The sequence below is a fragment of the Lampris incognitus genome, chromosome 16, assembly GCF_029633865.1.
Source record: "Lampris incognitus isolate fLamInc1 chromosome 16, fLamInc1.hap2, whole genome shotgun sequence".
In the NCBI taxonomy this organism is placed as follows: domain Eukaryota; kingdom Metazoa; phylum Chordata; class Actinopteri; order Lampriformes; family Lampridae; genus Lampris; species Lampris incognitus.
In genome coordinates this window covers 8502937-8518526 of record NC_079226.1, presented here as the reverse complement: position 1 = coordinate 8518526, position 15590 = coordinate 8502937, and the positions used below count along the sequence as shown (strand labels likewise).

General features: G+C 43.0%; 1 protein-coding gene across 1 annotated transcript; it reads right to left on the bottom strand.

The window, feature by feature from the left end:
- Positions 1-4106: 4106 nt before the first annotated feature.
- On the bottom strand, positions 4107-15573 carry LOC130126734 (cyclin-K-like). The gene is made up of 10 exons (XM_056296350.1): positions 15047-15573; positions 12860-12941; positions 12229-12360; positions 11542-11647; positions 9466-9523; positions 8554-8723; positions 7668-7906; positions 6700-6730; positions 6247-6318; positions 4107-4705 (listed from the first exon to the last, which is right to left on the bottom strand). The coding sequence occupies exons 1-10, from the start codon at positions 15241-15243 to the stop codon at positions 4107-4109; spliced, it is 1686 nt and encodes a 561-aa protein (XP_056152325.1). The 5' UTR covers positions 15244-15573.
- Positions 15574-15590: the final 17 nt, after the last annotated feature.

Here is a 15590-nt window from a genome sequence, read left to right as displayed (position 1 = left end):
TTTTGGGCACCGACTGAACGAGAGCCCGAAAAACAAAAAACAAAAAAATCCCCACTATGAATGTAAACGCATCCAACTCGATGACATCATAGACTAGACTGCCATCTAGCGGTACATCTTCCACATTACATCAGACATGAGCGATGTAAAGCTGTCGAAGAAACCAATAGAAATGGAAGGAAAACGGAGCCCTTTATTAACAGAGCAAATCCCAGCCAATTCCCATATTTAAGATGAGAATCTTTTTAATGGCCACTTAAACAAGAAACTGGAGGACGTTATATAATGCTAGTCATAAATAACCTTGAGAACAAAACCATTCAAAACGTTTCAGTATAAAAACAGTTGCATGCAATCAACATTATTACAAAAAAAACAACACAAAAAGCTATTAACATCCCAAATAGTTTTTAAAAAGGTGTACAAATATTTACAGCTATTTGTCTTCACATGCAGAGTTTGGGCTCAACTGAGTTTCAATTCAGAAGGGGATTTTTTCCTGCATAAAAAATTGAATGAATGAGAGAAAGCCACTGTATTTTACATTGTGTTCTTACAATGAATGTGTTCTCTGAATGTGCCGCCACAGACAGGGCTATTACCCCTAATTAATGCCAAACCTGACTAATGAATAACGGCAAGTGTTTCAATGTGATTGATTTGAAAAAAGAACTGAAAATGAATTCATCCTTAAGTTCGTAACACTGGTCCTTATCAGCAGGAAGAGCATTTGCTTTTGAGAGTATCGGTCTGGGAGATGGCCGATGAGGTCCCATTTTATAAACCAACAATCCTAAAAGTACTTAGTGTGGGTGGAGTATTTAACTTAATCAGCAAAACCCCTTCTGAGGTCTCCTTTTGTAGTATGTTTAACCACAATAAAAGGTTAACAGGAGCTTTATAGGGAGTCAGTGCTTGGTGGAGTGTTTAAGGTTTTGCTGGGCACATCTTAAACCCCCTCTGAACGAGATAGCTTACAAAGGGCAAGACATGTTCATGAATGGAAAAAGTGTTTGTATCCTCAGCATATTAAAATAACAAATAAGATTAAAAATGACCCAAGGAGGCAAAAATTCGATAGGGTCACAGTTCCATTACACTTGCTTTTAAAATGTAGCTGCTGGTAGTACGAGGAGCATTTCGAGGGAAAACGTGGATTTTCAGTGCAGCTTTTCTGTGACGTCGCTCCATCCCACAGGGAGACCCTGCGTTTGGCTTAAAGGGAAATTCTGGTATATTTTTTGACCCAAGCCCCTATTTTCAAACCGAGCAACAGATGGCAACATCTTTTAAACTAATTCAGTACTGAGCAAGCAAGCGAGCGAGCACTGGCAGACTGTTGCGCACCAAGCTGCGATGCAGTCCCTCAGCACGGCTTTCTCTGTGGTGCCAGGCCCTGTAGAGACAAAGGACGATGCTGAAACCGTCTTTATACGGATCCACTCCAAGCCTGTGTTTGTCACAAAGGACAAATCCCAGAAGGTGTTGGCACACCGGAAATTAATTCAGCAAACCTACAATGGTTGACGACATTATGACCAGCTGACCAGCTGCCATTCTGGTGTGGACTCTCCTGACTCTACCAGCCACTTAAAGTCAAATGAAGTTCACTCTCAAAATGCATGGAAACTATGGGGGAACATAAGGAGAGCAGCTGCAGCGAAAGGACAATGAGGGAGAAGGATCAGGGAGAGCATAGGAGGAGGAGGGTAGTGTTGGTATTGAGGAGTTGATGAGGTTCATGACAGAGCTAAAGGACCACTTCTACAGCCCTGACAGATCCACTCATCCTTGGTGGTGGTCCCAGCTGTTGGTTTCCAGCGGTTGCTTGTGGTTTCTGCTGCCCCTGGTCTGGGTTTGGGCAGTACCTGGTAGATGGGATGTGGTGCTGGCCAGTAGCTTCCAGACTATGGGGTTGATCCTCCACAGTTTCTATTTCGGATAATTTCCTCTAGCACCAACCAGTCTCACAAAGGAGTCTGCAGCCAGTTGGAGTGAGTGGCCTTCAAAATATGAAGAGATACACTGCCTGGACGTTGGGTACTTTGCCTACATCACAGAAAAACACCTTCTCTAAAGCGGAAATCCTAGAGGCAGAACAAGCTGCTTTGCATCACGGAAAGTTGAATCAGTTCGTCTGGACACAATGTTTATCGAGAGAAAATTGCTCTCTCTTACCCGGATTACTGAGCATGCATAATGACAAGTTGCTTTGCAGCACTCCCAACTTTGCTCTGGGACAACTTCTGCCTCCACATTTCCTCAGGGCTTCAAAACCTTTCAACTCCAATATAGAGGAGCACGTGCTCACCAAATATCTGGCGGAGTAGACCCTTCTTTACTATGACATGGTGCATCACAGACCCTTGAAGAAACTATACCTCGCCTAGCTGCCGAGTGATGAACTGCCATGGTGTGCTATGCAGAAGCTCTAACTTGGCTATGAAGAAAGCCCATTGAAGCTAATCATGCAAGCACATCACTAAGGACGTTTTGGAAAACAATGTTTCAGTTCTACGAAGAACAAGTATTGAATCAATAAACTGATCTGCCCCACTCATCTCCCTAGGTCTACTCTGGCGATTAACATGGCTGCTCTACTCAATAACTCTGAAATCCCTTTCTAAATCACCCTTACCTACAATTCATCTTAGCTTGGCAATAATTTCTGGAGACATTTTTAATAAAAGGACTTCCATCCATCCATCCATTATCCAAACCGCTTATCCTGCTCTCAGGGTCACAGGGATGCTGGAGCCTATCCCAGCAGTCATAAAAGGATAAATAAATAAAATAAATATTCCATGTATTTCAAAAACAGGGAAGAGAAAAGGAAAAAAGTAAGGGGGAGGGGAAGAAAAAAGGAGCATGAAAGAAAAGAGGAGCCAAAATGATCTCCTTTAGAGGATGTTAATAGGCTCGGTGCATTAATGCCGTGCTGCGTAACCCCCGGGTGTGTCTGTTTGCATAAGAACTTCCGGTACAACCGGACGCTTACGTCTTAAGGAATCATCAGTTAGCTGCTAACTTATCCGTCCGAAATCTTAATTTCGTCCGAAAAATCAATGAATCATACAGGGCAAAAAGGGGCGTTCAAGTATCAACGCTGTGAATCCGGCTCCACTGAGCACTGTTGTGTGCCACAGTGTGCGAATTCGGCATGCTGTAATTGTTTTTTAAGTTTCCATTTATTCCCTAGTAACTGCGAGGAAAGAGCTAAGTGGCTTGCGAAGAGTCGGAGGGATATATTTACTGTCACCAAAAGTACAAAAGTGTGTAGTCGGCATTTTGAGCCAGGTGAGTTCGCTGTGCCAGCTACAGGTGTGTTAAGGAGGTCAAGAAAGGAGCTGTCCCCACACTTTTTGCGTGGAATGAGTACTCCAAACCCACACCCAGGCTAGGTGTGTGGGAGCACCCTGCTGTCGCGCCTCTGCCAGCTCTGGACTCCTCTGATAATGAGATGGATGTCAGCAGCTGCCTGCAACAGCATGACTATTGCGTGGCTCCTAATCCTGCCACTTTGGATGATGCCCCGGCCCAAAACGAGTCGATGAGGAAACAAATAGAAGTGCTCCAGAAACAACTAGAGACCGTCCAGCTACAGTCCAAACTCAGCCTGAGGCGATTTGCAGGTTCCGATGAGGACATTCAGTTTGACACCAGGTATGTCTGATTTGTATCATTTCATTTAACTGCCCCTGCCAGCTTAAACCCCTTTTCTTTTTTGTTCATCTGAGCTACCAAGGAAGCACTCAGGATGCGATGCACATCGTTGACCGTGATTTTAGGGAGGTCCTGCAAACAGCGAGTGTAAAACAAAGCCATCTCTTCTCTCAACAAACCAGACCGGAAGTTCTTGTGCAAGTACTCGTACGTCCAAAGTCGAACGACGCCATCTTACACACCCAGGCTATTGATGAAGGCTTATATTGCAGCATACTGCACAGCAGTTGGCTTATGTTAGCTTGCTCAACATCTTATCAGTTTGAAAAGATTCTGCTACCCATTGCTCTGTTTGATTCTGTAAGATAAGGAAAAAAGAGCTTAGATTAGAAAATACCAGAGGTTTCCTTTAAGAATGTCCTCACAATCACTCCCCTGTGTCTTCACCTCATCCATGTGCCCCGACTCATTCCACCGACTGGGGGCATCCCAGGGGGCAACGGAGGGGGAACTTGCCCCTGCCCGGCTGGAGGTGGCAGAGGAAACCCGCTAGCAGAGGGGGGCAACCCAAGGCTGTGGGCTAACCCCATGCGAGAAGGGGGTGGTGGTGGCATTGGGTAGCCGTGGTTGTAGGCCGGAAGTGTGTGGGGATAGGTTGTGGATGGAGGAGGGTGGTAAGTGGGGGCAGCTGGGGGTGGCGGTGGTGGGGCAGCAGGGGGGTAGGTATGGCCATGGTAGCCAAGCGGGGGCGCATACGCCTGGGACATGGTGGTGTATGATGGTCCTTCTGTGTTCATCATGGACTGGAGGTTCTGGTATCCCTCGCCAGACATGTAGGAGCTGGAGGTGGGCATGCCCATGATGTAGGCGGCAGTGGCCGGAGGCTGGGGGGGTCGCTGGGGTAAGGGTGGCGGCTGGTGGAGGGATACCGAGTGGGGCGGTGGAGGTGGAGCAGAGACCTTGGAGGGTTCTGACGGATTGGAGGAGGGTTCTGGTTCTCTGGGGAGGGGGGCAGACAGGTAGGAGGGAGGAGGTTTGTGCTCTGTAGGGGAGGAAAGAGACACATGGAGATATTTGGACAAAAGTATTTGTCATGCGGAAAATTTTCTTTTTTTTTTTCTACGCCTTTGCCCCCACAGGGATAAAGATTAACAGCAGAGATATTCAAATGTTAAAGCAGCACCAGTTAACTTTTTGGATTTTTATCAACATTTTTATGTCAACTCTGGTGACGGCACCAGAGTTTGTTTTTTTCTTCATAGTGTAGGAACAAGACATGTATTTATTTAAAAGCCATAGCTCAAAAGACTATTGCAGGAAAAGAGAAGCTATGTTCACAGACGAGGTAAAGCTAAATTGTAGTACTTATGTGTGTGATGTAGTAATTCTTTTATTTCCCGGGAGGTTTGGTGACAAAATGCACAGTGAGAACAAGACTTCTTGAGAGCTGAATGGTGAGTGTGTCATTCTCCCATAGCCATCGCACTATGCCACAAAAATGAATTTAATGATAAGTTAAAGGGACAGTTCACCTCAAAATCAAAAATACATGTTTCTCCACTTACCAGTAGTGCTATTTATCCATCTCGATCATTTAGGTGTTAGTTGCCGGGTTTTGGAGATATCGGCTCTAGAGACGTCTGCCTTCTCTCGAATACAATGGAACTGGCGGTTACTCAAGATAATCCACAGACCTTGTTGTGAGTAGTTTCGTGTAGGTGTATAGTAGTTTGGTCTAAGAAAATAGTTCCTACACGAAACTGTTCACAACAAGGTCTGTGGGTTATCTTGAGTAAACGGGTCATGATTTCTGGAAAGAGACATTGCTGTTGAGTTTTTGGGGTGAACTGTACCTTTAAAGCAAAAAAGTTACCTGGTGCCACTATAATTAAAAAAATTATATATATACTATATATATATATATATAGTGATATACAGTAGCTATTTGGGGGCCCATCTTACTAGATAGAGTTAAATCATATCAAACCCCTTATACTCCAATCAAGTTTGTGTATGTTGGCAACAGTCAGATATAAACATGTGTGATTCCGGGCTATGCACGTGTGTCTGTGCATTTCCGTCACCTAAAGCTGGGTTGAAACCTGGAGATACAATAAAATGTAATCACTAGATTTTACGATTAAATTTAAGTGTTCGGATATTTCAAATGCTGTGAATCCTTTTGTTCACAGCTCTTTTGCTGTGACTGACATTAAACTGGGGTAATAACACCGAGACGGACGTTAGAAACACTTAGCAGGAAAGACCCCGTGTATTGCTTTAATAAGGGGAATATCTGGGAATTACAGCCTGTCCCTTTATTCAAGGGACGGGCCTTTCCATGTCTTACCTAATTTGGCTAAGATTTCGACAGCTAGCCCCTCTGTAATCCAATTTAGTCCGGCCTCATTCAGGGGAGACAGCTATGATCCTCTACATGTATGTCCCTCTCACAAGTGCGTTTGAAATGACTGGTTGTACAGTAGTAAAACACTGTGTTTCTATTTAGTGATGCTGACATGAGAAGTATAAACAGCTTCATAGGACATTTCAGATGGGATGGGACAGGCAAAGAACACTGACCTGGTGGCGGCTGTGTGGTAGGAAGAGGAGGCATGGGCGGCTCAAGTCGGGGGATCTTGGAGCTCATGAGCTCTGGACAAAAGGAAATACAAGATAAGGAGGTGGCAATTGAATGGACAGTTTAAGCATCAATGGACTGAAACGAGAAGCCATGCGTTATTATGAATCCCACGGCACTTCTAGGTAAGACACACCCTGCGTAGCATCCAGGCACTAGGATTCTAGGAAGACCCGCCCCTACTCTGCCGCTGATTAGCTAACCTTAACCCTAACCCTAACCAACCCAAACAACGGAGGCAACGAGTACTGGCCAATCTGGCCAATCCTAGTGCTTGAATGCTATGCGGGCTGTGTCTTGCCCAGAAGTGCTGTGGGATTCATAATAACGCCGAAGCCAAAGCCCACATTTGTGTATGTGGAGTTATGCATTAGCTAAGCAGAGTTTTTACTCACCTGTGGCCTTGCTGTCATCTTTGGGAGATGGCTAAAAGGCAGAGAAACCGATGTCAGATTTGTTAACAAACAGCAACAGAAATAATTTCTATTGACAAAAACAGAAAAACTACTTTTATCGAATTATAAAGGAATTTATTTATTTTTTATAAAACAAAAAAATATTTTTATCCATCTTAAAATTAGAAAATTGGGCCTACTAAAACAATAACTGCCTGCTACTATCCTCTGTGGGCATATTGTCTTACTGACAGACTTACTGTACATTCATATGCCCTATCAAATCAAACAAAAAAAGAAAAGGTCTACATCAGATCATCAACTAACCAAAATTAGATATTTATTGCACGTGGATGAAGTAATTCTGGCCCTTTTCACCAAACAGTGTTTCTTTATTCTGTCTCTCTGTACATCGCAAAACAGAGTCACAGTTCAGCAAAACTCAAAATGGTCAATCAGCTTCTCCTTCATGTTGTTGGACATAAGCAAACTAATATTTGCAGGAGAGAGAATTTTCCCAGCTAACATTTCTCTGAAATCCCTTTTTTTTGCCACTACGTCCATTTTTCACGCGGCAGAATAAGCGCTTCAGCCTTTTGAATTTGATTTCAATTTCCGTCACCGCACCCCGAGTTATTCCATCATATTCTACAAAAGCAACTAGCGAGCTGTCATTGAAAGTGAATAAAGAGTGATAGGCAGTGGACAGATGGCTTTGCCGCTTCCAGTGTGACTTCAGCCAGGCTGGTAGTGAATGTGTGGCACACTGGAGACCTATATTGTAGTAAAACTTCAGAATCAATATTTATCAGTAAATCAATATTTTTGACAGCCCCAGTCTGCAACCAGCAGGCTGTAGGAAATGTCTCCCCTACAGGCTAGATTGAATCATTTGCACTAGATTCACATTCATTTCGTTCACCATTTCTCGATGGCATGACGATGAATGCTCATTTTATGCCTGTCACCTGGGTTGGTTTCAGCTGTCTCTGGGGGCTAGCCTGGGGGGATGTTTTCTTGGCCAGTGGTGGTGCAGGAGAAGGGAGGGTGGCGGTAGTGGTGGAGGGAGGCTGGGCCTGTTGCTGGTTGGGGTTGGGGTTGGATGAGGGGGGTTTCTCCGCTATCACTGTACTGCCAGAAAGCCCAGCACCCTGAGGCATCTGCTGCTTGCCCTGGGAGTACAGGTCCAGGATTTGGTGGCAGATATCTGTGGAAATAGAGAGGTAAAAGGAAAAAACAGAGGAGGAAAGGGAATAAAGTAGCAGCAAAAATTCAATCCAGGTACAATTACTCTAGAGGTATCAAGTTATAAAATGCATGAGGAGTATTCAGCAAATCTATATACAAGGTCAATCAGCATTCATAACCTGGAGTCCTAATTCACTATAATTTGTATCTTGAATCCTATTGGAGACCTCCAGTAGCCTAGTCTCTAGTTTTGATTCAAGAGACACAACATGACTAAACTAGTAAACTAACTGTGATTTTGATGTGAGGTTTTCCAAATATCATTTACCTAATAGTCAAAATAGTGTTAAAATGAGGGATTTGCTTGATGACATTTTAGTAAGAAGACCAGTAGTGTGAATGTTTACTTAATCCCCTTTAAATTTGCTTCAATCAATCATGTTTAGTTATTGATTTTTTTTTAACTGAATGTCTACACGATCAGGAGCACTAGGTATTCACCTTGGAATTGTGGCTACACCATCCGCACCATCTTGTCATGTTCCAGTTAACCGTTATCCTGTCACAGGTTTGCATCTATGAGATGTTTTCAATATGAATCAAGCCAGTGTAGAACTATTCAAAGCCAGTAGTACAACTAGATGACAGGTAGTATATGCCTCCTACCTTCTAGTACCTCCACAGGCACATCCTGGACAAACTGCTCCCACCAGCGACGGGACGACTGCTTGGAAGTCCACTCCTGGATGTCAAACTTACAGAGACGTCCAGCTAGGTACATGACAGCCACTGCTATGATCTCTGGCTCCCACTGCAGGGACAGCATGGTGCACAGGCTGCAGGAGAGGACCACAGTGTGACAGAACCAAGTCATCCCTTTACTGTTTGTTACCACATCATCAAACTAAACCCTCTGGCCAGCATGGTGATGCTCATAGCAGGTTACTTAGTTACATGCCACTGATTTACAGTAGACTAAACAGACTGGAAATTCCATTCTTGGAATGTTTTAGGCATACAGAACATTGACACGCATTCTGTAAGGAAAATGCCATTGAGAGATTTAGATGGTTTTTGATTCTGTGCTTTGAAGCATTAAAGCTACACTATACAAGTAGTTGCACTTGTTGGATGTAAACGGTACTTCTTCAGTGGCATACAGTTTTGAGATCTTGATGTTGAAATGTCTATTTCTTGGCTACCGCCGTGTATTAACTTGAATTAATACATGAGTTCATAAAGAACAATTGCACCCATTGGTAATTCAATACACCAACTCATTTGGCTGCTAGAGCCTCAACTGGTCTGGTGTGACCAGTCTTCTCGCATATGACGTATAATATATTTGGTCCGGTGAAATTATCAGTAACAAACAAAGAGGGCTCACATACACTAAGGACAAGTGATAATAAGTCTTCAGTAGTTCTGAATAGGTTAATACATTGGCAGTAGAGAAAAATAGTAGATGTATTGGGAGATTTCTGCTGCCAGGTTAGTTTAACCATAAACAGTGCAGTGCACAGCTGCTTTACATCACCACCAATTTTTGTTGGCAAGTAAAGAGAAGAATTAACTGACCTGTCATTCACAAAGGTCCACGCCATCTGTACCACCTTCTGTACCTTGTTCTTGTCACCTACAAAAATAAATGAATTGTTTTCTATCAACCTTCTTTTTTGTATACCATTGATACCTGTATACTGTGGAATGTCTGCTTTATGAAGAGGATCACTTTGGGTGTATGCTCTTTTTGAACCCGATGTTGAGTTGTCAAAAACATTTCTCCCTCATTTTGTAAATAAGGTGGAGAATGTTAGGTCCCAAATCCAGCCAGGTGCCTGCATTCATTCCATTCCCCATGGTAATTCTGTCTCTTTCACTCAGTTTCAGCCAATTACAATTTCAGTGTTAGAGAGTACAGTCTCCAATATGAACTCTTCCTCAAGCATCCTTGAAATCATTCCCACTAAGCTGCTCAAGGAGGTATTTTCAACTATCAGCCCTGTTATTCTGCAAATTCTTAATAATTCTCTGGCCTCTGGTTCTTTTCCAGACAGTTTTAAGCATGCCATTGTTTACCCATTGCTAAAGGAATAATTTAGATCCCCTGTCCCCAAGTAACTACAGACCAATCTCCAAATTGTCTCTTCCATCTAAGGTTCTGGAGAGTAATTTCTTCTCAATCGATTTCTTTTATGAACACTAATACTGTTTTCAGTAGTTTCCAGTCTGGTTTTAGAGCACTTCATAGTACCGAGACAGCTCTAGTTAAGGTCACTAATGACCCACTGCTGACTGCAGCAAGGGGTGACTGCTCGATTTTAGTTCTTTTAGACTTACATGATGCCTTGGACACGGTCAATCACAACATCCTCTTACATCGCTTAGAGACTTGGGTTGGCATCAAGGGCTTGGCTCTTAGCTTATAATGCTCTTACCTCACCAACAGAACTTTTTCTGTTGTTCTGGGTAACTCTACCTCCTCGGTGGCTCAGTTGAGTTGTGGTGTCCCTAAAGGCTCAGTTCTTGGCCCCCTTCTCTTTTCTATATACATGCTGCCCCTTGGCCAGGTCATTCAAAATCACAAAGTGCTCTACCGTTTTTATGCTGACGACACTCAAGTTATACATGCCACGAAAACCCACAGATCCTAGCGCCCTAGCAAATCTCACAACTTGCCTCTCTGACATTAAATCCTGGCTGTCCGAAAATTTTCTCAAATTTAATGATAAGTCTGAGGTCATTCTGTTTTATTACTAATCATGGTGGTCAGTCAGGTAGTCTTAAGCAGGCTGCTAGGAATCTTGGGGTAATATTGGATACTAACCTCAGTTTTGATAATCAAATCAGAAATGTTGTTCAGTCAAGCTTATCTCCAAAATTAAGTAATTTTTATTAACTGCCGATCTGCAAAAAGTTGTACATGCTTTTATCTATTCTCAGCTTGACTATTGCAATGCACTCTACTTGGGTATCAGCAAGGGCTCCCTCCGCCGTCTGCAGTTGGTACAAAATGCCGCTGCTCAGCTCATTACTGGGACAAAGAGGCATGACCATATCAGTCCTGTGCTTGCTGCCCTACACTGGCTCCCTGTTATTTTTCGAATTGAAATTTTATTGCTCACGTTTAAGGTTTTAAATGGTCTTGCTCCTACATACATTTGTGATTTATTGACCTGGTATATACCCCCTCAACCATTAAGATTTGCAGAAGGAGCCCTGCAAGTTATTCCCAGGTCTGGGTTTGTTACAAAGGGAGATCGGGCTTATGCTGTTAGAGCCCCCATACAATGGAACTCTCTTCCTGTTGAACTAAGACAAACCAAGTCTCTAGCTTCTTTTAAGTCTCGTTTTAAAACTTTTCTTTTTAGCCTTATCTGGTTTTATTTTTTTGTGAAGCACTTCGTAACATTATTTTAGAAAAGTGCTATATAAATAGTTATCATTATTATTATTATTATTATGCTACAGAAGTGTTACTTACAGTCATGCTGGCGTGTATTATCCTGGTAGACACATTCAAACTAATGAATCCTAACTAACATCAAGGAAACTCTTAGCTGTTTGCTATCATCATATTTCAATGTTCCCCATTGTTGACCCAGAAAAGGGCTGAATAAGAGAGGTTTTAAGAATGAAACACCATATATCTACCTTTGAGCTGCTTGGCATAACGCAGCAGGAACTGGTAGGGGTGCTCAACTTGCAGATCAAACTTGATGGTCTGCAGTAGGATCCTCTCCAGCACCATCACCTCTTCCTATACATGAATGTGTTTATTGTAGCATCAAAGCCAAACACTGTAGAAGAAACTATACAATTTGAATATTTGTGAGTAAGCTATTGTCTTAAATACTCCTGCAATAGAAAATATCGAGGTGGACTTCTGTTTGCATGTAAATCTTCAAGATTGTAACTTTAAAGAACAGTAAATACTGGAGGAAAAGGAAGTGGTGTTCCAGTCTGGGGCTGATGTTTTACGCTTCAGGCTGAAAATGCATATTAATATTGCATTGCAATATTAAGATACCTCAGGTCATCTGGTAACCGGAGGGCTGACAGTTTGATCTTTGGCTGCTCCTGGGAAAAATGTCGAGGTATCCCTAAGCAAGACACTTAACCCTTTGTGCTCCCGATGAGCTGATTGCTGCGTTGCAGGACTGACACTGCCATCGGTGTATATGAGTGTGCATGTGTGACTGTCAGGCATTCATTAATTGTAAAGCGATTTGGGTGATTGTTGCAGCTAGAAAAGCGCCATATAAAATGCAGTCCATTTACCACTGTATTATCTAGCAGATGATGGGATTGTGCCTTAGTGGCACATCTCTAGTAACAAACCTTTGGATCATCTCCAAACTGGGCAAACTGGATGTCATTCAGCAGGCCGCGTGCCGTCTTGATAATGTCCTTACACTTCTTTGGAGTCTCCTCCACTTTGCCTGCTAGGAAAAGGCAGCATCCTGCCGTCACCTACAGGAACATCAAATTTATTAAGTTAACAAGGTTGGGGGAGGACAAATTCCACAATTGCTTTAAATGTATCGAAGAACCTCCATTCCATTGGAATGGCTGGAGCATTTACAGATGGTATTTTGGTAGAATAAGATAAATACAGCAAACTAGTTGTACAATAAACTGCAGAGTGAAATTGTTCACACTCAAATATTACATGATATGGGAAGGATTGTTTTTTAGAGCTGTTAGGTAGACATCTGCCAAAGATGTACTGATTAGAGATGACTGGAACCAGCTATCTTTTCATGTAGCCCCACCTAGGTGTCAGGTGGGGAGAGGAATGTGAAGAATACTATACTTCAAAAACTGTAATGTAAGTAAATTCTCAAGTTGTTTAGATGCTGATTAACTACTTTTCCAAGGTCTTAAAACAAAAGGAAGGTAAGTAATGTACTGTCCAATGTCTCTGACAAAACCTACCCAAATGAAGAAGAATAAAGAACCACATACTTACATATCGAGGGAACTGTTTGAAGGAGTGGAACATGTAGAAGCGGTGGAAGTAAATGATTCCAGTTGCCAAAGTGTCATAGTGTCTGTTGACTGGAGGTTAAGAGGACCAACAGCAAAGTTTTCACCGTGTGAACACTGGCTAGCTATCTGTGGAGTATTTCACAAAGCAGGATCAGTTATCCAGATAACTTCAAAGGGCATTATGAAATATCTAATAAAATGTTATCCATTATTGGCAATCACCAGCATGCATGACTGAATCATATCTGAAAGCCTAATGTTCAAGTTTTTGTTTACTGATTCAAACGAGTCTAACCACGCTATAGTGTAAACTTTTTCAGTTTTCTGGCTAACTTTCTAACCCTGCTTTGTAAAATACCGCCCATGGTCAATATCAAGGTACTTGCAACTAGAGGTATCAGTTTTAATACATGTGCAAAAGATGCTTTTCAATCACCCCTTCTTTAAACAGTCTGTAAAGAATAAAGTTATGTAGGGATAGTACTGCAGTATGAAGCACCATGGTTTAAACATGTGCTATATAAATTGTAATTACAGCACAAACAACAGTGACTCTTGGATTACTTGTAATAAATTATTGAGCACGTGTAGATTTGAATCCAGACTGAAACATCACCATAGATCAACACAACTGATCTTATGATCTCTTTAAACAGAGTCACAACCATCAACATTCAAGTGAATAGAAGGCAGTAATACGCCATTGTAGCACCTAATCCAAAGAAGAAGAGGAGCATTCAGGTAAGATGTTATCAGCACATACTATACTGCTTATGAATTGACCGGGGGCCTCAATATGAAAGTGTCTTTAATTCAAAAGTAAAGTGAGCTGTCGCCTGTAATTTTTTCACGAAATACTTTTTATTCGGAAATAAGACGTACTCCTTAACTTGCAACGAACCTTTCCCAAACAAATCACTCTCGTGATTAAAGTTTTTAACTGTATCTGATGTGTCAGCTTGATTTTCTGGGTTGTCGGTTTGCTGAAAACATTATTCAGAGGAGCTAACCTTAGCTGTGTTGAACCGGTGCAAAAGCATCTAGTTTACAATGTCAGTGTTAAGCATCCAGTCAGGATATGATGTAAATGACGTACGTGTCATGTGATGTCAGCTGAAAACGTGCAGTCAATAATTCCAGCTACAAAATGAAGACAATAACTTTGTATCATTCTGTTAACAAAGACACAACAATTGTGCTTCGCGTCGATGACATTGTGTCCTTGTTTGTGTACGGGTTATTGTCAGCAATATAACAGCTTGGGACATTCATCAAACACCTACAAAACCAAACTACAACCATTACGTATACTACAAAAAGAGCTGTAGGGATAGTTGATAATGTAGGATATCGTGAACACACCGACAGCTGCTTTTAACATCAAGTGCCCTGAAGTTCAGGGATTTAGTAGAATCTAACACAGGACACAAATTCTTCAAAGCCAGAAACAAACAATATTGCCCTCTCAGATAGAGAAGGGCAATATAACTTGAGAGGGAAATTAAACTTCCAAGAAATGATGGGTTTGCACAACTTTGAAGAGCATGGGCATTTCAACCTGTGGGGCAAAACTGTGGCACAGTCTTGAGCATGGAGCTCAAACAGAGTGCAAACATTACACAGCTCAAGAAGAAGTACACAGGTCTGATTATCAAGAGATATAGGGGACGAGGAAGAGTGGTGTTGACTGTCTTAAGGTTGTATCTCTAAACATTTCTTGTGACATGTTTTCTGTCTTTCTATGACACCGAGTGGAAATTTGGGTTGTACTAGAGTTGAGATCTGGTTATTCTTGGCACATGACACGACTTTTGTGTTTTTCATGTTTGTTTTCTCTTGTTCTTCACAGCAGTTGAGTTTGTATTGTGCAGCACAACGTGCACTGAATGTGGAGTACACAGTACAGTAGGGAGTGAGGTTTAAATGTGTAGTAGCTGAATTCATGCAAGAGTAGGTGAGATGGGGGGGCGGGGACAAATAAGTGTATACTGCTTTTCCAACATGTAACCAATAATCTCATGCATGCGGAGATTAGTCCACTGAGTCTGGGGGAGTGGACTTGTTGATCACCTCAGATTATCTGCACGTTACACCCCGCTCATTTACATATTCGAAACAAATCATCATCATCATCATCATCATCCATCTGTTCTACGAGACAGGATACAGCCCCAGCCGCGTGCCCACGTCGAAGATGAAGCGTGCGCCTTCCCTGCGGTACCTGGCCTCGGTGGCGGGGTCCAGTCCCTCCGACTGGGACGGGGTGTGGGCCAGGTCCTTCTTGTCCCAGTACCAGCATGGTTTGAGGTGATCCAGACTTGCGACCTGGACGGCAGGGCTGGAGGGCTCCCTGGAGTCTTTCATGAACGGACACGACCGCGGCGGACGCCCTCCGCCGGAAGACAACGCCGCTGAGCGCTGGCGCTAATCAGCCGACGGGTCAGACATGGATACCGGTTAAAAACTCGTGAGACGCCTACGAGGGGGGTCGTGTTTGACGCCGCGTAAGGCGGAGACCCATTCGGCCGCCGAGGTCGCCGGTTAGTCGGACTTGGGACGAGCTAAGCTTAGAAGACGCTCAACTCCGCGGCGCCGGACACCCTCGCTGGTAAACAAAGGAGCGACGACGGGAGGCGAGCACGTTGGTTTCGCCTACGTCCCGGATTGACGTGCGCCTCGACCAATCACGACGGCGGAAAATGACTGTTGAC